Source organism: Cricetulus griseus (assembly GCF_003668045.3).
Source record: "Cricetulus griseus strain 17A/GY chromosome 1 unlocalized genomic scaffold, alternate assembly CriGri-PICRH-1.0 chr1_0, whole genome shotgun sequence".
Lineage (NCBI taxonomy): Eukaryota > Metazoa > Chordata > Mammalia > Rodentia > Cricetidae > Cricetulus > Cricetulus griseus.
The window spans coordinates 99,969,649-99,993,526 of record NW_023276806.1 but is presented as its reverse complement, the minus strand read 5'-3'; the positions used below and the strand labels follow the sequence as shown (position 1 = coordinate 99,993,526).

General features: G+C 42.8%; 1 protein-coding gene across 2 annotated transcripts; it reads left to right on the top strand.

Moving 5' to 3' along the window:
• Nucleotides 1-5,790: 5,790 nt before the first annotated feature.
• On the top strand, nucleotides 5,791-20,304 carry Rab33b (RAB33B, member RAS oncogene family). Of its 2 annotated transcripts, XM_035450911.1 has the most exons (4): nucleotides 5,791-5,925; nucleotides 6,115-6,382; nucleotides 17,654-18,101; nucleotides 19,431-20,304. In XM_035450911.1, the coding sequence occupies exons 2-3, from the start codon at nucleotides 6,134-6,136 to the stop codon at nucleotides 18,092-18,094; spliced, it is 690 nt and encodes a 229-aa protein (XP_035306802.1). In that variant the 5' UTR covers nucleotides 5,791-5,925; nucleotides 6,115-6,133; the 3' UTR covers nucleotides 18,095-18,101; nucleotides 19,431-20,304. The 2 variants fall into 2 exon arrangements, with proteins under 2 accessions (XP_035306802.1, XP_027250742.1); XM_027394941.2 differs by having other exon boundaries at nucleotides 17,654-20,304.
• Nucleotides 20,305-23,878: the final 3,574 nt, after the last annotated feature.

Below are 23,878 nucleotides of genomic sequence, written 5' to 3'. Positions count from 1 at the left end.
TTGGTGAAGAGGTCGTGTGTGGATCAGCCCTTTCAGTCTGAGCTAAAGGTGAGAGCTAGTGACCAGCTGCTTTGCTTTTCTGATAATCAGCTTAAAATTTTAATAAATCATTTATATTACTACAACTATCACTCTCCACGATAAAGATGTGCAGATTTGTCTGCCACTTATGAACAGTTTCCTGCAGAGCCATTGTCCTGTAAAGTCACTACTTACTTAAGGCAGGTATCACCAGGGTCTCAAAGCATCCATGCCGGGAATGGGGCATACATGCTGATACTCTGCCTCTGATGATAGGTGCCCTTTCTTTCTCACCCAAGAGTCTCATGTCTCCTGTTCATTACTGGCACTCAAACTTGTTAACTTACAAAGTTAATAGATCAGAGTTCTTGACTCTAAAAATTCTACATGTAACCACTAGCATTGCATAGGTCACGCAGGCCTTGAACTCACAATCTTTCTGTCCCAGCCTTCTCAGAGCTGGGATTATAGGCATATGTTATTATACTCGACTTCAGTAGCATTTTGAAGCCATTGGAAAAATCCAGCCAGGCATAGTGCTGCCATCTGTAGCCCTAGTTCTCAGTGGGCTGAGACAGGATTCCCACAAATTCAGAGCTATTTAGGGGCATATTGTGAGTTCTAGGCCAGCTTCAGCTACAATATGAGACTTTTTTTGGTGGGGGATGAGAAGATGACTTAGTGTTTAGAGTGTTTGCAGAGCAAGTAAGAGGCTCCGAATTTGGATCCCCAGAACCTAGAGCAATGCTGAGCAGGTATGGCAGCTCTCCTGTAGATCCTACTTTGGAAGATTGAGACAAGGGATCTCCAGAGCAAGCTAGAGACCAAGAGGCCTGAAAATCAAGGGTTGTAGCATGCGCCCAAAGATGAACTGTAATCCGTGATGGTAAAGTTTCTTTATTCAAGAAAGCACCAGGGCAAAACGCAGGCCGGAGTGAGGTTATAAGGACCCAGCAAGCGCGGCCAGAAAGAGGGGGCTAGGGTCTCCACGTGCAGTCTTTAAGAAGCTTCCCTATGTCACCTTGGCTTTCCTTCACCACGCCCTTATGGCGAGTCCCGGGTCCGCCTGGTACCTGTCCCAGGACTATTGGGCGGGGCTAGGGTGTCTCCCTACAATTTCCCTTTTAGTCTAAAAGAGGATTAAAACTTAATAGTGTAAAATATCCAAAACTAACAATCATAAAGGTGAAATACAAGAAGATACAACAATCTGCTATGACACATCCTATGTCTATTCCAGCTAAGTTTTAAAATCATGTGGAAAAGGTGTTTAACTTGAACACCTCCTTCCAATCCCAACTCTAAACAATAAGAAGGTCATTCTTAACTAGACTTACACTACCCTAATAAACAATAATGGGGAACGGGGGCGTAGCATCTTCTAGGTTACTTCCTGCTGAAATGGGACGATGGTAGTCATGTGGGGGCCCTGTGGGGAAAAAAATGCTAGTACAGGGAAAGTCTCTAATGAGTTATGTCTAGTCCATGTTAGATGAGATTTGTTTGATTGAGGATCTACGTTGAAATCCTCAACTTGATTGAAGTCATTACTCGAGGTTCTGGTTGGAGTATCAGTCGAAACGGAGTGAGTTGAATCCAGTGCAGTCGGGGAGGTGTAGTCCAATTCTTTTTCCGGAGCATGCAGGGATTGCTGTCAGGCTGGTTCTCGTTGGCTGTATGGGACTCAAACATAAGTGTCATCAGAGAAGTGTTCGCTTGTTCATGTATGTGTACTGGGAAAGGAAATCCTTGAAAAACAACAATTATGAGAGGGTGTAGGCCTTGAAAGAAAAAGCCAAGAAAAGACAAAGATAGTCTTCTTATTCTTCATTTATTCTGTATTACAGCAATTGGCTTCTTGATATAACACAGAAACTTTTAAATGCTGTTAAATAACATGCTTGGATTTTAGAGTAGGAAAGCCAAATCCAACTCTAAATCCCACATCGATTTAATTGAATAGGGACTAGGAAATGAAGAGACATAGAGTTATTTGAGAGACAGCTGTAAATTTTGTAAATTTTGTAAATTTTATGGCATGTTCCTTTTGTTCGATGGTTATAGCTACATTCTTTCCTTAAGTATCCACACATGTAGTGTCCTTTGACTTCTGGAGGAGAGTTCCTCAGTAAATACCTGTCAGTCATCCTTGTTGAGAGGGTTGTCTTCCTCAACTTGAATCTTGATCAATTTTGATGGTATCCAAAGATTTTCTTTTCCTGTGGAGACAAATGCAAAACCCCTACCCCAACATAACTCATGTCCAGGTTTCCATACCGAGGTCAGCACATCTTTGAAATACACTGGTTGGTTTAGTTCAGCAGTTTTTTCCGCAGCTGTTTGTCCACTGTCATTGGCATTAAGAAAGTTTAGCGTTAATAAAGCATTATGCAATCTATGTTTGGGGGGTTTCGACTTACCAGCTTGCCTATGGAGCATCTCCTTAAGTGTCCTGTTAGACCTTTCAACGACTGCTTGTCTTGTAGGGTTGTGTGGTATACCTGTGACATGCTTAATGTTATAATATTTGAAGAACTGTTCCATTTTTGTGGAGACATATGCTGGAGCATTGTCAGTTTTTATCTGCGCCAGTATACCCATAACTGCCATCACCTCCAGAAGGTGTGTAATAATGGAATCAGCTTTTTTAGAGTTGAGAGCAGTAGCCCATTGGAAACCTGAGAATGTGTCAATGGTATGTATGATGCACATATTTCAAATTTCCAAATTCTGTAAAGTGAAAGATATCCATTCCTGCGTTATCTTTTTTTCAGCCTGTCATGGCTGTAGAATTGTCAAAGCAAGGGCCTGGGTGAGGGCCTGAGTCATTCAAGGATGACTTCAGATTTCATGAAGAAACACTTTGGTATGGCCTGAAATAGTCTAAAGGATGGCAATGATAAGGAACCCTGTTCTACCAGACACAAAAACATAGTGAGACACAATTTGATGGTTTTTACAAAAAAACAAAACAAAAAAAGCACATGGTTTTTGCCTAGGCATTCCAATTCTGGAAATACTCCTGAATATGCAACTAGATAAAATACCAAAGGTTTTTTTTTAAAAATCCTATCTGCATTGCCAAGACAGTGGTAGAACATATGCTTGGCATATAAAAGGCATGGGTTCAATACATTGTGTTAAAAGAAGAAAAAAATTTGTTGAAGTTTGTCAACTAGGTTAGGTGGCACATAGCTGGGAACCTTGGGAGGGTAAGGCAGGAGGATGCCAAGTTCAAAGTCAACCTGCTGAATTTAGCAAGATCTGCTCTCAAATAAACAAACAGTATACCCAACAGTGTCCACATAATAACAGTATACCTAATATGTCCCCATAATGTCACTTTGAGTTCAGAGTTTGACTAAGAGATCCTGCCTCAGGCTGGGTTGATGGCTCAGAGGTTAAGAGCACTGGCTGCTCTTCCAGAGGTTCTGAGTTCAATTCCCAGCAACCACAAGGTGGCTCATAACCATCTATAAGGAGATCAGGTGCCCTCTTCTGGCCTGCAGGCATACATGCAGACAGAACACTATAATAAATAAATAAATAAATAAATAAATAAATAAATAAATAGAGCTTTAAAAAATTGCCTCAGAGAGTAAGGTGAGAAAGAGTAGGCATGCATGTGCCCACTGCCTATGCAAACATGTATCACATACCCACCACATACATACACATGAACTGGAGTAAAAAGGGAAGAATTGAATGAGTCACCAAAGTGGCAAAGAAGTGAATATGTGAAGAAAAAACATTTGTTTCGTTTTTTTTTTTTTTTTTTTGTTTTTTTTATGGCAGCATCTGTTTGGACCTGGATGTCTTGGAACTCTATGTAGATGAGAAGACTGTCAAAATTCAAGAAATCCTCCTGCCTCTGCTTCCCAAATTCTGGCATTAAAGGCCTGTGCCACCTGGTCCAGTCCAAACCAATATTTTTGTTTTGTTTTGTTTTGTTTTGTTTTAAGAAGAAACAAATTTAGCTGGGCATGGTAATGCACATTTTTCATCCCAGCCTGGGAGGTAGAGACAGGAGTTTCTCTGGGAGTTTGAAGCTAACCTGGTCTATGCAGAGTGCCAGGACAGCCAGGACTACACAGAGAAAGACCTTGTTTAAAAAAAAAAAAAGTAATTTTATTGATTTATTCTTGTTTGCATTGTTTATCCTCTGTGTGGGAGGTTTTTGTTTTCAAGATAGGATATCTCTGAATCTGTGTTTATTTTTCCAATACAGACTTTCTCCTTATAGCCCTTCCTGCAACTTGCTGTAGACAAGGCTAGCGTCCAAACTCAAGAGATCCACCTGCTGGGATTAAAGGTGCATGCCACTAGGCTTGATGAGGTAGAATCTCTTATAGCCAAAGCTGCCCTGTACTTTACAAAATTTCCCCCATATAATTTTAGGCCCATTTTATTAGTTTCAAGCAAGTTTATTCTTTCTACTAAATTCAGCCTTTCATTAGGTAATTCCTTTCTACTACTACTATTTTTTTTTAAGATTTATTTATTGAGTATACAATGTTCTGCCTATGTGTATACTTGCAGGCCCAGGAGGGCACTAGATCTCATTACAGATGATTGTGAGCCACCATGTGGTTACTGGGAATTGAACTCAGGACCCTTGGAAGAACAGGCAGTGCTCTTAACCTCTGAACCATCTCTCCAACCCCCTTTCTACTTCTAGTAACCTGTTTTTCTGCCACCACGACAAGCTAGATTGTCAACTCTTTGACTACACCTGTTTGTTTGTTTGTTTTGTTTTATGATGCTGGGATTTGAAACTGGGCTTCGTGTATGCAAGGAAAGCACTCTACCAAATGAACTACATCCATAACCTGCTTGTTTTTTGAAGACAGGGTCTCTATAGTGGTGGACATGGGTTCAAGCAAATAGAAAGTCTTTATTTGGGACCCGAGTACAGTCCCAAGCCTTTCTCAAGGTGAGTTTTTAATCACAGAAGAAAGAAAAAAAAAATCCTAGGTTGACATACTTTACAAGAACAGTTAGCCGAACTACAGTAGCCGAAAAGCAAGGTTACTACATTAGAGAATTTCCCAGAACTATGGATGTTGATGGATTAGGTCTTTGTTTTCTCTCTCTTCCTCCCTCCCTCCCTCTGTCTTTCTTTTTTGGCAGATATTGCTGCCTAAGTGCTGGGCTCCAAGGCTTGAGTGATACTTCTATCATACTGTCAACTGTGCTAAGGTGCGAGGGCCTACTGAGCTCGGCGGGGGGTGGGGGGGTTTGTTAAGGTCTTGGCTGTCCTGGAGCTTGCAATGTAGCCCAGGCTGGCCTTGAATTCATAGAGATTCTACTGCCTCTGCCTTTCAAGTGCAGGATTAAAATCTAGGCTCCCAACCCTGAGGACTCCGGACTTCACATCCTTCTTCTGCCTCCGCTGAAACTAGCAGGCCTTCTAACCGTGGGTTACCACGCCCAGCTGCGTAAAGAATTTGGATTTCCCAAGAGTCCCACAGAGATATCTACGGGATCCGGGATATTTAAAGCAAGCAAGGCTTGGGTGCCAAGATCCGAGGTTACTACCGCGGCGCCGGGAAAGGCTCGGGCCCAGGGGCTGAGCAGCCTCGCACTCTGCTGCCCGCGCGGAGTCTGGAGGAGGCGGTGAGCGTGGGTAATGCGCCGGCCCGGCTGCTCCGACCTAGCTGCTGGCACTGGCCAGTGGCCTTTGCCACTGCACAGTCGCCTCTCGCGAGACAGGGTCCGGGCCGCACCTCCTTCCTCTCTGCCGACTCTCTCCCCGCCCCTGAGGAGCTGCGCCGCTTCCTCCTGAGCCGGGGAACATTGGACGTGGCGGGGCCGGTCCGAGTCCGGAGTGTCTCACACAGAAGTTCCCCGGGGCGGAATTTCCGTGCTGCATTCCTTCCAAGGAGCGCCGACCCGTCTTTCCAGGTACACAGCGCCGGCGGGGCGGGGAAGGCCCGAGCGGGCGCCGCACCTGGGAGGGCAGGGGCGGGCGGGGCTCGCGCAGGCGCGCTGAGGGGCCTGCGGTGCCCTGGGGAGCCGGGCGTTGTGTACCGCTGCCCGGGAACCCTGTCGCGGAGGAGGCGCCATTCCCGAGGCTTTTCTCCTCCGCATCAGCTCGGAGAGAGTCGGGAGGATGGCTTCGGAGATGGAGTCGTCTCTGGAGGTCAGCTTCTCGTCCAGCTGTGCGGTGTCAGGGGCGTCCGGGTGTCTGCCTCCCGCCCGCTCCCGCATCTTCAAGATCATCGTGATAGGAGACTCGAACGTGGGCAAGACATGCCTGACTTACCGCTTCTGCGCCGGCCGCTTCCCCGACCGCACCGAGGCCACGATCGGGGTGGACTTCCGAGAGCGAGCCGTGGAGATCGATGGCGAGCGCATCAAGGTGAGCCGATGGCGGGGGTGGGTTGGGGGCTGTCACTGCGGAGGGCTTTGCAGGTATCTGGACCGCACCGTGGCTCTGTGCAGGAGTGTGCGCCCTGTGTGCTGCCACGCTGGCGTGCAAAGTGCGTTTGTAAGTAGCAAACTTCTGAGGCACTGTTCCCACACTCCTAACGTGCATCAGTTTTACCTGGGGCATCTTGTTTTTCAAAAAAGCACGTATGATTTGGTAAGCTCCCAAATGACGCACATGCAACGAGTCTGTGGACCACACTTTGGGTGTCAATAGTGTAGGGGAGAGCCATTAATTCCCCACCCCCATTACCTGAGTTAAGTGCTGGGAAATATTTTCAAGCATAGAAAACTCAGTTATTTCTAAGAATTCATTTGAACATTGCATCATTGCTAAGTATTGTGGAAATAAAGCCTGTTGAGTTTGAGGCAGTTTCTGTATGATAATCAATTTGTTTAGGAAAAAAATCTATATTTTCCTATTGAAGCATTATATATGTTATGGTTCTTAAGTGAGTTGCCAAAATCATATCTCTTGATGCAAGCACAGACCCTCTCCCAGGTGGCTTCTAAGACATCAGACACTGTAGTCATAGTAGGATAGGCCGAGACAGCCAGGACTGGGATTCTGAAGGGTTGAGCTCCTGGGACTGCAGAATAAGGATCCTTGTCAAGTCAGGAACCTTCCGATGGTGTAAACCTTGACACTCTATTGCAAAACCACTAAGTTTACTTAATAGAAATCCTTAAAACCTGTGAAGTGGGGTTGGAGGACTGCAGTGAGACCCCATCTCAAAATATGAAAACAAATCAAAACCTGCACAAGAAACCTAAGAACTCCGCTGACTTCCTTAGCAACTGCTTTTACTTTGCTTTACATTGGGTCCTCTACCTCAGTCTACTTGGAAGAGCTTTGATTTGCTCCTCCTACCTTCTATCCTTGAGGCACCGAGTTTCTTTCTTTCTTTCTTTCTTTCTTTCTTTCTTTCTTTCTTTCTTTCTTTCTTTCCTCCTTTCTTTCCTCCTTTCCTTCCTTCCTTCCTTCTTTCTTTCTTCCTTTCTTTGTTTCTTTTTTTGTCTGTTTGATTTTTGAGACAGGGTTTCTCTGTGTAGTTTTGGAGCCTGTCCTACAACTCACTCTGTAGACCAGGCTGGCCTCAAACTCACAGAGATCTTCCTGCCTTTGCCTCCCAGGAGTTCTGGGATTCAAGACATGAGCCACCAACAAATGGCCAAAGTTTCTATTTCTTTGCTCACCACCCCTCCCTGCCCTCAAAGAGCTTTTACCCCTTGTAAAGAAATGGGGGAGTTATCTGAGTCAAGAGACCACCTTCTCTAGGCCCCTTGGCTTTTCCATGTCCATTTATTTTTAAGTGTGTGTGTGCACATGTGTGCATAAGTGTGTGTATGTGGGTGGGGCTAAGTCTAGACTATATGTTCATGCCAGTCTTCTGAAGTTGCTCTCTGCCTTACATTTTTGAGGCAGTCTCCCAATGAATCTGGAGCTCACTGATTCTAATGAGACCTATCTGACTAACAAGCCTCAGGGATCCTCCTGATTCTGCCTCCCTAGGTCTGGGATTGCAGGTGCTGAGGTCCAAATTTAGTTTGACAAGTGCTTTCTTAATTTTTATTTTTATTTTTTTGGGATAGGGTTTCTCTGTGTAGTTTTAGAGACTGTCCTGGAACTCACTCTGTAGACCAGGTTGGCCTGGAATTCACAGAGATCCACCTGCCTCTGCCTCCAGAGAGCTGGGATTAAAGGTGTGTGGCACTACTGCCACAACCACCCAGCAGCAAGTATTTCCTTGACTGGACGGATCATCTTGTTCAGGCTGCCAGTACTGGTCATTTGGGTACACTGTAGTATAAAGTAAAGGGAGATTTATGAGACTAAGGTATGATTCAGTGGTAGGGTGCTTACTAGCATATGCAGGGCCAGGTGTTTTATCCTTAGTGGGAGCTGAGGAAGGAGATTTGTATACATGGCAAGAAGAGCTAGATGAGTAGAAGGTGATTTTTTTTTTTTTTTAAGCAAAACTAGGTTAGAGATGGAAGTTGGTGGCAGGAGAAAAGATTGAGGCTTCCGGTGTGTGCATGTTTAGCCTGGGGTAAGCAGTTGTGGGGAAGTTGCTCAGGCTTAGGAGCCCAACTCACACAGGTACAAGTGTGAGCTGCTGAAAAGCTTTGGGTTGTGGGGTAGCTTGAATTTGTCTCCTGAGTTCACGTGTTGGAAACTTAATTTCCAAGTCCATAAATTAATGAGACTTGGAGATGGGACATTTGGGAGGTGATTGGGTCCTTTGGACTTATGAATGGGTTAATCCCTTCGTAGATTAATTAATCTAATCTTTTGATGGGGCAAGGGATTAGTTCATTCATAAATTAGTGGATTAATCTCATTTATGGATTAAAGGGTTATTGGGAGTGGCTTGTCCACTTATAAAACTGTGAACCAAATAAAAGCCTCTATTCTCCTGATTAGTCAGCCTTGGAAAGTTTTGTTATAGCAACAGAAAACAGACCAATGTATAGGGCTGTCAGGCTTTTTGCTTTTCTGTTTTTTTTTATTATATTTTTTGTATTTATCTATTTAATTTTGAGTCTTTTTTAAATTAAAATTTATTTATATTTCTTGTGCATTAGTGTTTGCCTATATGTATGACTAAACTGGGTGCTGCCATGTGGGTGCTGGGAATTGAACCTGGGTCATGTAGAAGGGCAGCCAGTGCTCTTTTTGTTTGTTTGTTTCAAGACAGGGTTTCTGGATGAAGGCTCTAGCATGGCATTTAAGGCAGTCTTCAATTTGATTATCAGAGAACGGTATTTAAGGTAGTCTCTTACTATTGCTTAGATTCTTAGTTGTGGTCATCCTTGTGGATCCCTGGGAATTTCCCTAGTGCCATGTTTTTCATTAAGCCCATAATGGCTCCCTCTATTAATGTAATTCTTTCCTTGCTCTCCTTCTCTGTTCTCCCCCCAACTCGACCTTCCTGATCCCTCATGTTCTCCTTCCCCCCTCCCCTTCTCCCCTCCTTTTTCTCCTTCCTCTGTCCCTCTTTCCCCCATGCTCCCAATTTACTCAGGAAATCTTCTCCCTTTCCCCTTCTCAGGGACTCCATGTATGTCTCTCTTAGGGTCCTCCTTGTTCATCCAGTAACTAATGGAAGCAGAAACAGAGATCCACAGCTAAGCATTGAGCCAAACTCCTGGAATGCAGTTGTAGAGAGGGAGGAATGATGAGCAAAGGGGTCAAGACCATGCTGGGGAAACCCACAGAGACAGCTGACCTGAGCAAGTGGGAGTTCATGGACTCCAGACTGACACCTGGGGAACCTTCGTGAGACAGAACCAGGCCCCCCTGAACGTGGGTGTCAGTTGGGGGGCTTGGACAGTCTATGGGGCTGCTGGCAGTGGAACCTGTATTTATCCCTAGTGCATGAATGGGCTTTTGGAACCCATTCCCTATGGAGGGATACTCTGTTAGCCTAGATACAGGGTGGGGAGGGCCTAGGTCCTGCCCCAAATGATGTGACAGACTTTGATGATCCACCATGGGAGGCCTCACCCTCCCTGGGGAGTGGATGGGCATGCTGTGCATGGAATGGGAAGATGGGGGAGGGAGAATGGGAGGACAGTAGGAGAGGATTAGTATATAAAATAAGATTGTCTTTAATTTATACTTTTGGTTGTGAGCCTAACCTTTAATGGCTGAGCCATCTCTCCAGCCCTGTTTTTTGTTTTTTTGTTTTTGTTTTTTTTTTTGGTTTTCCGAGACAGAGTTTCTCTGTGTGGCTTTGGAGCCTATCCTGGCACTCGCTCTGAAGACCAGGCTGGCCTCGAACTCACAGAGATCCGCCTGCCTCTGCCTCCCAAGTGCTGGGATTAAAGGCATGCGCCACCAATGCCTTGCTCCAGCCCTGTTTTTAATTTAAATTAAAAAATTAAAAAGAAAAAAGACAAAGTTTCTCTGTGTAACAGCCTGGCTGTCCTCGAACTCGATTTGTAGACCAGGCTGGCCTCCTGAGTGCTGGGATTAAAGGCATGTACCATCAGCCAGTGCTCTTAACCCCTGAGCCATCTCCACCCCTGAGACAGTCTTTCTATGTAGCCCTAACTGTCCTGGAAACCTCTATGCAGACCAGGGTGGCCTCTAACTCACCTACATTCACCTGCCTTTGCCTTTAATCCCAGCACTTGGGAGGCAGAGGTAGACAGATCTCTGAATTCTTGCCTAGCCTGGTCACATAGTGCAGTGGCTCTTTTTGTTTGTTTTATTTTGTCTTTTGAGACAGGGTTTCTCTGTGTAGCAGTCCTGGCTGTTTTGGAACTTGCTTTGTAGACCAGGCTGACCTTGAACTTACTATGATGTGTCTGCCTCTGTCTCCCAAGTGCTGGGATCAAAGGCATGCACCACTGCTGCAGTGGTTGTTAACCTGTGGGTTGCAACCCCTTTGGGGAGGGGTGTTGAATGACCCTTTCACAGTCACAAGACTATCAGAAAACACAGATATTTACATTATGATCACTAACAGTAGCAGAATTACAGTTATGAAGTAGCAATGAAAAACATTTGTGGTTGGGGTTCACCACAACATGAAGAACTGTATTAAAGGGTTGCAGCATTAGGAAGGTTGGGAACCACTAACATAGTGAGTTTCAGAAAAAAGAAAATTCACAGGTATGAGGAATAGTCTTTTACACCTAGGATCTGTTTAATTCAGTCATTGGCTCAGAATAAAGAATGTACTTTCTTTTATGAAAAAAAAATCTCACAAAGTTATGGAGCCAGGGGTGGGTGTGGTAGTGGCCATCTTTAATCCTAACACTCAGGAGGCAGAGGCAAGCAGATCCGAGGTTGAGGTCAACCTGGTCTAAATGGCAAGTTCTAGGACAGTCAGGGAACAGTGAGACCCTGTCTCAAATGCCTACCTGCACGAGAGTGCGTGCGCACACACATGTACACACATACACACACCCTCTCCATCTTGTCCACCTGTTCAGTGAATCTGATAGATCACCTTAGTCTCATCTGCTAGAGAAGTATGTATTGGTTGTGGTGGCGTTGGTGTTAGGGCTCCAAACCATACCTGTTAGGTGAGTGCTCTACCACTTCTACAACTAAGCTACACCCCTGGCACTTAAAAATATTTTTTATATTATGTGTATTGGTGCTTCCTGCATGTATGTCTGTGTACTGTGTATATGCAGTGCCTACAGTGGCATTGGGTTCTTCTGGAACTGGAATTACAGATGATTTTAAGCCACCATGTAGGTGCTAGGAATACAATCCTGGTCTTTGGGGAGAGCAGCCAGTGTTCTTAACCTCTGAGCCATCACTATAGCCTTCTATGCCTTTTTTAGAAAAGGGTCTCATGTACCCAAAGGTGACTTCAAAGTCTATATAATCAAGGATAACTTCGAACTCTGAATTTGTATGTGTGTGTGTGTGTGTGTGTGTGTGTGTGTGTGTGTGTGTGTGTGTGTGCCCCAACTAAAACCCTACCTATCACATACCCTTTCTGCTCCTGGGGACCTGGATGGTGAGGCCTTCCATAGGGTGTCATCAGAGTCTGTCATATCCTTTGGGATAGGGCCTAGGCCTACCCCCATGTGTCTTGGCTCAGGGAGTATTCCTCTATATGGAATGGACTCCCAAAGTCCCCACCTATGCTAGGGATAAGTACTGAACTTCTACAGGAGGTCCTGTAGATTTCTGAGGTTTCCTCAATGAAATCCAAGTTCCTGGGGTCTGGATCAGTCCCATGCTGGTATCCCAGCTATCAGTCTGGGGAGCAAGAGTTCCCCAATGTCCAGGTCAGTTGTTTCTGTGGGTTTCACCAGCCTGGTCTGGACACCTTTGCTCTTCACTTGTCCTTCTCTGCATCTGGATTCCAGTTCATTTCAGTGATAAGTTGTGGGTGTCGGTTTCTACTTCCACCAGCTGCTGGATGAGTGCTATCGGGTGGCATATAAGTCAGTCATCAATCTCATTATCAGGGGAGAGCATTTAATGTAGCCTCTCCTCTGTTGCTTAGATTGTTAGTGGTGTCATTTTTGTAGATCTCCAGACATTTCCCTAGTGCCTGATTTCTCTGTAAACCAAAAATGTCTCCCTCTATTATGGTATCTCCATTCTTGTTATCTTCTTTTCTTCCCCTGACTCAACCTTTCTTCTCCCTCATGTCCTCTGCATCCCTCCTCTTCTTCCCTTCTCCTTCTCCTAGCTCCCTCCCCCCTCTTCCTGTGCTATCAATTTGCTCAGGGGATCTTGACCCTTTCCCCTTCTCCAGGGGACCATGTATGTCTCTCTTAGGGTCCTCCTTGTTTACTAGTGTCTCTGGCAGTGTGGATTGTAGGCTGATAATCCTTTACTCTATGTCTATAATCCACATATGAGTGAGTGCATATCATGTTTGTCTTTTTGTGATTGGGTTACCTCGCTCAGAATGCAATTCTTCTGCAAATTTCAAGATTCCATTGTGTAAATGTACCACATTTTCTCTATCCATTCTTTGGTTGGGGGGCATCTAGGCTGCTTCCAGTTTCTGGCTATTACAAATAATGCTGCTGTGAACATTGTTGAACAGATGTCCTTGTTGTATGAATGTGCTTCTTTTGGGTATATGCCTAAGAGTGGAATTGCTGAATCTTGTGGTAGACTGATTCCCATGAGGAGTTGCCATACTGATTTCCAAAGTGGCTGTACAAGTTGGCACTCCCACCATCAGTGCAGAAGTGTTCCCCTTTCTCCACATCCTCTCCAGCATAAACTGTCATTGGTGTTTTTGATTTTGGCCATTCTGACAGGAGTAAGATGGTATCGCAGAGTTGTTTTGATTTGCATTTCCCTGATGGCTAAGGATGTTGAAAACTTTCTTATGTGTCTTTCAGCCATTTTAGATTCCTCTATTGAGAACTGTCTACTTAGTTCTGTACTCCACTTTTTAATTGGATTGTTTGGTGTTTTGGAGACTAGCTTCTTGAGTTCTTTGTATATTTTGGAGATCAGCCCTCTGTCAGACGTGGGGTTGGTGAATATCTTTTCCCAGTCTGTGGGCTGCCGTTTTGTCTTGCTGACTGTGTCCTTTGCCTTACAGAAGCTTCTCAGTTTTAGGCAGTCCCATTTATCAATTGTTGATCTCAGTGTCTGTGCTACTGGTGTAATGTTCAGGAAGGGGTCTCCTGTACCAATTAATTCAAGGGTATTTCCCACTTTGTCTTCTAATAAGTTCAGTGGGCTGGGTTTATGTTGAGGTCTTTGATCATTTTGACTTAAGTTTTGTGCAGGGTGAAAGGCTTGGGTCTATCTGTAGTCTTCTACATGTTTGCATCCAGTTATGCCAGCACCATTTGCTGAAGATGTTCTCTTTGTTCCAGTGTATATATATATATGGATTGTTTGTCAAAGATCAGGTGTTTGTAGGTGTGTGGGTTAATATCAGGGTTTTCAACTCTATTCCATTGGTCTACCTGTCTATTTTTGTGCCAATACCAAGCTGTTTTCAGGACTATAGTCTGTAATAGAGCTTGAAGTCAGGGATGGTGATGCCTCCAGAAGTTCCTTTATTGTACAGGGTTGTTTTGGCCATCCTGGGTCTTTTGTTTCTCCATATAAAGTTGATAATTGTGCTTTCAAGATCTGTGAAGAATTGTGAAGGATTTTGATGGGGATTGCATTGAATCTGTAGATTGCTTTTGGCAAGATTGCCATTTTTACTATGTTGATCCTGCCTATCCAAGAGCATGGGAGATCGTTCCATTTTCTGGTATCTTCTTTAATTTCTTTCTTTAGAGACTCAAAATTCTTACTGTACAGGTCTTTCACTTTTTTAGTATTACCCCAAGGTATTTTATGTTGTTTGTGGCAATTGTAAAGGGTGATGTTTCTCTGATCTTTCTCCACCAATGTGTCATCTGTATATAGTAGGGCTACAGATTTTTTGGAGTTAATCTTGTATTCTGCCACTTTGCTGAAGGTGTTTATCAGCTGTAGGAGTTCCCTGGCAGAGTTTTTCGGATCACTTATGTAGACTATAATATCATCTGCAAATAGTGAGAGTTTGACTTCTTCCTTTCAAATTTGTATTCCCTTGATCTCCTTTTGTTGTCGTATTGCTCTAGCTAGAACTTCAAGGACAATATTGAAGAGGTATGGAGAGAGTGGACAGCCTTGTCTTGTCCCTGATTTTAGAGGAATTGCATTGAGTTTCTTCCCATTTAATTTGATGTTGGCTGTCGGCTTGCTGTATATTGCTTTTATTATGTTGAGGCATGTTCCTGTTATCCCTGATTTCTCCAAGACCTTTATCATGAAGGGGTGTTGGATTTTGTCGAAGGCTTTTTCGGCATCTAGTGAGATGATCATGTGTTTTGTTTTTTTTTTCCTCAGTCTGTTTATATGGTGGATTACATTGATGGATTTTTTTATGTTGAGCCATCTTTGCATCCCTGGGATGAAGCCTACTTGATCATAGTGGATGATTTCTCTGATGTGTTCTTAGATTCGATTTGCTAGTATTTTATTGAGAATTTTTGCATCAATGTTCATGAGGGATATTCATCTGTAGTTCTCTTTCTTAGTTGTGTTTTTTGTGTGGATTGGGTATCAAGGTTATTGAAGCCTCATAAAAAGAGTTTGGCAATGACCCTTCTGCTTCTATTGTGTGGAATACTTTAAGGAGAATTGGTATTAGCTGTTCCTTGAATTTCTGGTAGAATTCTGCACTGAAGCCATCTGGCCCTGGGCTTTTTTTTTGTTGGGAGACTTGTTTGGTAAGGTTGGATAAAGGTTTGTCTATGTGTGCTGGATCCTGCTGTGGAGATCGAATCCGGTGGGCAAATCCCTGGGGTCAGATGTCTCTGAGCAGGGCCACCAAACCACATGCCTTCAATCTTAGCACTCCTGAAGCAGAGATAGATAGATGTATGTGAGTTATAGGCCTGCCAGAGCTGCATAATTTGAAGTTGAGCCAGGAGGATGGCCTTAAATTCAAGGCTAGCCTGACTACTTAATGAATTGTCTCAAATAACCAAAAAAACTGAGCCAGACATGATAACACACCTTTAATTCCAGCACTCACAGATCTATCCAAAAAGGGCTCCTCAGACTATGCAACTAGGCAGTTGAACTGTGTATCAATGGCTACCAAGCCTTAAAAAATAGTCTTCCTTTTTAATTCCAGGACAGCCAGGGCTACATAGTGAAATCGTCTAAACATACGCAATACAAAAGAAAACAAAACTACAGAAAGTCTGTACTTGCTAATTGATTTCTGAGTGCTGAATACATACGCTTGAAAGAGGGAAATCTTGTTCACAGAATTTTGGCAACTGAATTAAAATGAATTCCTTAAATAAAAATACATTTGACTTTCAAATTGACTGTCTTAATCCATATGTTTCCTCCTTGGCTGTTTAGCTGTGTTCCTCTCTCAACAGACATTTTGTCCTGGCAGGTGCTTCAGTAAAGCCTGATATGTTGAGATTTAATCCAGTCTTTCATCCAGGGATCAGCAGTCACTATTTAAATATGTCAGTTGTTTATAGTGGGAGAAGAGAGATTTTGCCATGTTAAAAATGAGATGTTAATATTAACTAAGGAGAAACAACTGAGATATTTCCTCCCCATAAATCAAATATATGAAGCATAAAGAATGCTATTACATTGTAAGGAGTAGGAAACTGACAGTCAAGTGCTCTACTTTTGTTTTTATGTGGCATGCCATCTAAGAATGAGTTTTGTATTATTTTCTGTGCTGGGGTTGAACTCAGGGCTTCTTCATTACATGCTACACAGCCAGTACTCTTATCACTAAGCTATACCCCCAGCCGTGTTTTTGTATGGTTGGAGAAAATGAAAATGATATAAAATTCAGAATCTACCAGGTCATCCTGATGTAATCTTTAACTTTTACTCCCTAAATCCAACTGGCTTCCTACTGCAGTTTTTCCTATTACTCCTCTCATTAAAATTCTAGCTGCAATATTTCTTTTAAGCCTCCCTTTGAGGTGATGGAGCACTAGTGTGTCTGGCATGTTCAGGACAATGAATTTCATCCTCAGTACTGGGAAAAACTTCAGACCTGACTTTGAACTTTTAGCAGCTCAGTTGATCTTATTTAGGAACAGTTAACACAAGCCTTCCTTTGTCGGGTGCCTGCTGCCTCTTCCTTCAGTCATCCTGTAGTTGAGCCAAGTTATTGGCTGGTTTCTCACTGTTTGCTTGGAATATCCCTCCTGCCTGTATTTTCCTGAAAGAGTTTCAACTTCTCTTTAGAATCCCAGCCATTCTGCTTTCTTCTATGGGAACCCCTTAGCACTCCTATCAAACATGACCATCTTACTGTGTTATGCATCTCTCTTTCCTGTTAGGGCAGGATCTGGATCTGGTAATGCCTGCAGTATTGGGTTAAAGCTCAGGACCTAAGTGTTCAGTTATGCAAACAGGTCAGTTGACAAAGTGACAAAGAAAGCTAATGAAAACACAGGTGACAAAGCACAAAATACTAGGTGACTGTTGAAGCTAAAGCCAAAGGTTTCAGTATCTGTCTTTTGTTGATGAAGGGCGCCCACCTAGGCAAGTCATGGTAACTGGAGGTGACAACTCCAGAACAGAGGTCATGAGAGTTAGGTGGAACATCAACCTTTAGGATTTTAAAGAAAGGTTTGGTTTATTTTTATTTTATGTGTATGAGTGAGTATGCATCATATGTGTGCCTGGTGCCCACCAAGGGGCTGGAAGAGGATGTTGGGTTCCCAGAACTGAGGGCTAGGTGGATGGTCCAATGGCTAGAGGCACTTGACACCCTGCATCCCACAAGTGTTAGTGGAGAGCCAACCTCTGAGTCGACCTGACCTGCCTGTGCTCATCATGGCATGTATGCACTTTTATACATGCATGTGTGTGCATACAGGATAAAAATTAAAAACCACTTACTCAGTACATTTGACTCGGTGTTGGCCTCTGATAGCTCCAGCCTACAAATATTCTGAGTGTTTTGTAACCTTTCCCCCTCTATTTTCTTTAAAAAACTAAACAAAACAAAGCATTATTTTTAAGACTGTACTTTTCAGATTTTATAATCTATATTTAATAGCCACATGATGACTAGACTAGAATCATGAAGTCTAGACTCCGCAGGTAACACAGAAAAGACAAGCTCATAAGTGGCAAGGTGTTAGGGAGCAGGTAGAGGTGGTTAAGTTGCTTGTGTCACTGGACTGAACTTGTTGACTTTGCTTCCTGTTTCCCACCCTCCAGATCCAGTTGTGGGACACAGCAGGACAAGAGCGGTTCAGGAAGAGCATGGTTCAGCACTACTATAGAAATGTGCATGCTGTCGTCTTTGTGTATGACATGACCAACATGGCCAGCTTCCACAGCCTGCCATCTTGGATAGAGGAATGCAAACAACACTTGCTGGCAAATGACATACCTCGAATTCTGGTTGGAAATAAATGTGACTTGAGAAGCGCCATTCAGGTGCCCACAGACTTGGCACAAAAGTTTGCTGACACACACAGTATGCCTTTGTTTGAGACCTCTGCTAAAAACCCCAATGATAATGACCACGTAGAAGCTATATTTATGACATTGGCTCATAAGCTGAAGAGCCACAAGCCACTGATGCTCAGCCAACCGCCTGATAACAGAATAAACCTGAAACCTGAAACAAAGCCTGCAGTGCCGTGCTGGTGCTAAGTCACAGGTATGCCCGTTATGGGACTGACTGAGTCTGAAGGGACACTTCTGAGTAAGTGTAATTAAGTTTGTAAGATTAATCTTAAATATAATGGATCATCCCACTGTTAGCGTTGTTGCTCTGCCTTTTGTATTTTGCATTCTCTTAATAAGTTTGTCATTGTGACAACACAAAGAAAAGGTCAGTTTACAGCTGGGATGGAAAATGAAGCAAAGATGGATGAGCCAGGCCATATTTCCAGTGCCAGCCAGGTGAAGCAGGCCTCATGTGAGCATGATACAACTTAAAGGCGTGGTCTTGGTTCCACTCCATGTCCCTGGACTGTGAAAGAAATTCGTGTAGGCCACATTTACTGAGCAGAGCTAAAGGCAAGTGACGAGTTAATAAGGTGCTTTTAATTTACTGTGGCATCCAAGCACTAAAAAACTAATCAAAAGAACCCAAACACTTGGAGTTTGTTTTAGCCACGACTTTTAATTGAAATGTCAAAGCAGGTTCCTGGTGTCCCTTGCCCTCTGCTCCTATCAGTTGGGAGATTCAGGGCTGATTCTGTCAGTATCTGTTTGGCTGAGAGCTCTGAGGGCCTGCCTCAAGTTGCTGAGTCTACATGTATTCCTGTAATAGTATTGTTGGGTCAGGTTTTTTTTTTTTTTTTTTTTTTTAATGTCTGAATTTTATGGCCACAAACTGTTCTTATATAAAAAATGAGTTAAATATTGAAAATTATGTGTCCCTCACTGGTGAAAGGAATTTTTTTTGTTTGTTTGTTTGTTTTTTGAGACAGGGTTTCTCTGTATTGCTTTGGAGCCTGTCCTAGAACTCTGTAGACCAGGCTGGCCTTGAACTCACAGAGATCCGCCTGCCTCTGCCTCCTGAGTACTGGGATTAAAGGCATGCACCACCAATGTCTGCCGAAAGAAATAGTTTTGAAAAATTTTTGTTTTGCCCTGAATACTTTTAGTTTGAATTTAAGACTGTGCACAAAGCAAGTAGCACATTCTGTTGTTTGCAGAATGGAGTGTAAATCATGTTCGGCCTCATTCTGACAGCTTACAGCCCTGGGCAATTTTAGGGGAAATTAAGCCAAAATAGACTTTACTTAAATATTTTCAGAATGTAGGAAACAAAGGCACTCAGACCTAGTTTCAGATTTTTGTTTCATTATTCTGAATGTCTCAATTGGAAACTTCAGTTACAAAAGCAAGTTTATTTTACTTAATAAATTACTAAGTGAAAGTAAGACTTTTAAGAAATGGTTGTACAATTTTAAATATTAGGGCCCAGGTTGGCTTTATTTGCACTGAGAGAGATTTTTCTTTTTCTTTTTTAAAATAGGGTGGTCTCACTTTGTAGGCCTGATTGGCCTGGGACCAGGGCAGCCTCAGACCACCTGCCTCATCCGCCAACTGCTGGGGATTAAAGGCTTGTACCATCAGAACTAGCCTATTACATGTTTCTTAATCATGCTAGAATTAAAGATTAAAAATTGTCTTACCTAAATTAATGCTGACTCGTGAGCTATTTTTCTAGTGAAACATGGCTGTAGTAGCTGGTGGCTGTAGAAGTTTTTACAGAAGGGAATCTGTTCATTGTTTTTCACACTGTACAACTGGGGAAAGAGCAGGTAGGATTTCCCAGCACATCTGTGCTTTCCTTCTGTACTGTCCTCAGTGTTTTTTTTTTTTTTTTAAAGTAACAGACTGTTTCTTTTTGTAAGGAGTTAATGAGCATTCTTTACAATTCTGAGAAAAGTCACATTTCTTCCCTTTAGTATTTATTAATTTAAACATTTGTATCTTAGTTGTAACAACCTATCACTTTAGTAGTTTCTTTTTTTAAAAAGATACTTATCTGGAGAGCAAGATTCTGCCTTTAGATGTATTCCAAAGTGTTTGTGAAACACTTGATTGACTGTTGACACCACTTCCAAAATGATGGTGAGCTGTAGTTATTAATTTTTTAAGCACAAATCAATATTTTGTACCTCTGTGAATTTATTTTATCTGACATTTAATTGGAAGTATCATATTTTAAAAAAATCTTAATTTGAGAACCCAAAGCAAACTACTTTAGAATCTGTTGTGTTTGGCTACAGACTGCTTGATTGTATTGCTCTTTCATGTTTCTTCAACAAGTTCAGTAGTTTTGCTATATGAAACTCTTACATTTCTCCTATGAAGTAAAATAAATCATCTTTGCCATGAAGAAATCGTGTTCTGTTTCCTTTGTTTTCTGTGTTGAATATGAAATTGAAGAACATACCTCCTCTCTGTCTGCTGTAGTTTTTAGAAAATATATATAGCCTACATTTCCTTAATTTGAAAATACAAAATCTGGTATTTATTTCATTTAGAAACTTTCAGATTTTGGATTGGGATTTTTTAGATTGGGTATTCTGAACTGATGAAGTTGATGTAGATAACTAAAAACAAATCCAAAGTGTAAAACATAAGGGGGTTCTTGTAATGATAACTCTTCACCAGCCTCCTGAATTCTGCCATCACGTTAGGGCCCCAAAATAACACAGAGAGTCTTATATTAATTACAATACTGCTGGCCAACAACTAGTATTTCTTATTTGCTAGTTCAGTCTTAATTATCAACCATAACTACTAATCTATATATTTTATAAAGACTTATCGAGGACGCCGGCCTTATGCATCCTGTTTTCCTGGGATCACATGGCAACTCCTGTCCTTACTACATTTCCCAGAATCCTCCTCAACTCCTAGCCCCACCTAACTTGCTTTCTTATTGGCCAACAGTGCTTTATTTATCAACCAATAAGACAAACATATACACAAAAGGACTTCTCCCATCAGGTTCTCAAGAATACTTGGTGCAGACAGACCAAGCTCTAAAAATGGCTGGTATGTTTTTAGCAGAGTGAACAATTACTTGAGATGGAGAAAGAAGAGTTTGTCTCAGGCACAAGACTAACCTGGACCCCTTGGAGAGTGCAGTGGTGGCTTTTCAGTGGATACTGCTTCCTGCTGGTCAGCTGCATTAAGTTACTCTTGTGTTTGAATGCTGGACTGCATCCAGAGACAGCTGTCTTCATCAGTTACTGGGTTCATCAGTTGGCCACATCCTTCAGACACGTATATGCAGGTGTCTGCAGCCCAGAAGACAGGGTCAGATCACCTGGAGCTGTAGTTATAGATGCCTCAGGCACCCAGCATGGTTACGGGGGACTTAACTTCTTGGTCATCAATTGGCCATGTCCTTCTAGATTTGCTAGAACTAGCATATGCTAATTTACTTGGTGTACTGAACTAATCTTATCTATCCATTGTTTACCAAATTCCAGCTATGTGTTCTCCAGTGGTGGTAGGCTGTGGAGTTACATGAACAAATAGGATGGTCTTTGAAGAGTTTAAAATGTACATAAGGGACTAGGGAGATGGCTCAGTGGTTAAGAGTGCTGGGTGTCTCACAACCACCTTTAACTACAGCTCCAGGTGATATGATACCTTCTGGGCTCCACAGGCACTTGCATACACATGGCATACACACACACACACACACACACACACACACACACACAATAATAGGTAAGTGCATGGATGTCACACTTAGGAACAAATCAAGCTTCCTCTTGTAATAGTTTGACCAAGAGAAAGCACAAATATGAATTCCCCATTTCTCTCCTGGTGTCTTCCATCTGTAGTTGGTGGTTTCTGACCTGTCTGTAGCCCTTGTGTTGTGTGTCTGATCTATCCCCATTGCCTGCCCTGTGTTTCCTGTGTGTTAAACCTGTCCTAGCAAAGGGCTTTGTTCTGTATTTATTGACCAGCACAGGAAGCATAGTATGGGGAAGAAATGAGGGTTTCTTTACAGAACTCTTCAACAGGTTTACATGGGAAGAAACCACTGACCTCAGCTGACCCACAAGAACACTCAAAACCTCACACATGTTATCAACCGATATCACTTGCTTCTAACATTTATGGTGATATTCGTTTTGTTTAAGGTTACTTTCTTTTTTTTTTTTTTAAGATTTATTTATTTATCATGTATACAGTGCAGGCCAGAAGAGGGCACCAGATCCCTTTACAGATGGTTGTTAGCCACCAAGTGGTTGCTGGGAATTGAACGCAGGACCTCTGGAAGAACAGTCAGTGCTCTTAACCCCTGAGCCATCTCTCTAGCCCTTAAGGTTACTTTCAACCCACTGGCTACTTTCAGTAAACACACACACACACACACACACACACACACACACACACACACACACTCTACTCTGGTTCATGGAAGAGTACATAATTTTTAAGAGTAAAGCTAGGTTGCTAGGTTGTAAAAGCTGATTGCATGGAAAATCCAAAGCATATTAAGAGTGGTTACATTGTGTTGGAGCACTGGCTGCTCTTGCAGAGATTCTGAGGCAGAGGCAGGTGCCAGGATTAAAGGTGTGCACCACCACTGCCTGGCAAAGCACATAGTCTTAAATGGCCTCCAGGTATATTATTAACTTGGCTTCCAAGCAACCACATGGCAGCCCTTGGCAGATAATAAGATCTGGTGCCCTCTTTGAGTGTGTAGTCAGAATACTGTGTACATAATAAATAAACAAATCTTAAGAAAAAAAGATTGGTTACATTGTTCTCTTAAAGGCAGATTAAACAGGCTAAGCACACAGTAGGACAGCAGGTGAAGCACATAGTCGTTTTATTTATTTATTTTTTCAAGACAAGATTTCTCTGTGTAAAAGCCCTTGCTGTCCTAGAGCTTGCTTTGTAGACCAGGCTGGCCTTGAACCACAGAGATGCACCTGCCTCTGCCTTGAAAGTACCAGGATTAAAGGTGTGCCCACCACTGCCTGGCAAAGCACATAGTCTTAAATGGCCTCCAGGTATATTATTAACTTGGCTTCCAAGTCTAATAAAAGTTCAGTCTCTTTGAAGGCAAGAGATATTTTCAGAAAACATCTTGAAATAGGTAAGTAGGACTGCCATCACAGTGAGGTAAGTGTGATTGATTGGATAAGCATATACCAGAGGGCGGTATACAGAGTGGAGTAGTGTGAAGCATTCTGAGGCCCGCATGAAGTATTTTCTAAGGGGAAGAAGCACCCAGATGATGGCTCGAGGAGTTGGATTTTGTGCAGTGGTCCAGGACTGTTGGGTACAGGTATCAAACAATCTAAACCAGGCCCTGATATAGTTGGCAGAATGCTTGCCTAATGTGCTCAGAGCCCTGGGTTGGAGTGCCAGCACTCTGGAATCCCACTTCTCTGGCGATAGGAGCAGGAAGATCAGGAGTTCAGTGTTATGGTTGGCAACTTAGTGAGTTCAATGCCAACCTAGACTACAAGAGAGCCTACCTAAAAAACAAAAATTACAAAGGGAAAAAAAGTGAAAAGCATTTCAGAAGGAGTTTGTAGGAATATGAGTCCTCCCCTTGGACTCACAGGGAAGTTGAGGTTGACCTTGACTTTCTGACTGAGATTCACACTGAATGTTCTCCATTTTTCTGGCTCAGTAGAGAGGAAATTGTGGTCACTGACCATTTCTGATGCTGGATACTGCAACTATGTAGACAGAAATAAACTGTCAAGCAGTTTCTAGAATGGACTGTTGATCAGCCTGGCCAATCAGATGCTTGCCCATGCCTATCATCTTAAGATGAAAAAATAAATAAACAAATAAGGCAGCATTCACATTTCAGGAGAGAAGGAATTTGGGGTTAAGGGAGTAAGAAAAGGAGTAGTTGTGACAACCTCACAAACCATTTGAGCTTTACTGTAAATGGGTAATAAATGAGACCGTTTAGCAGGGTAGGGA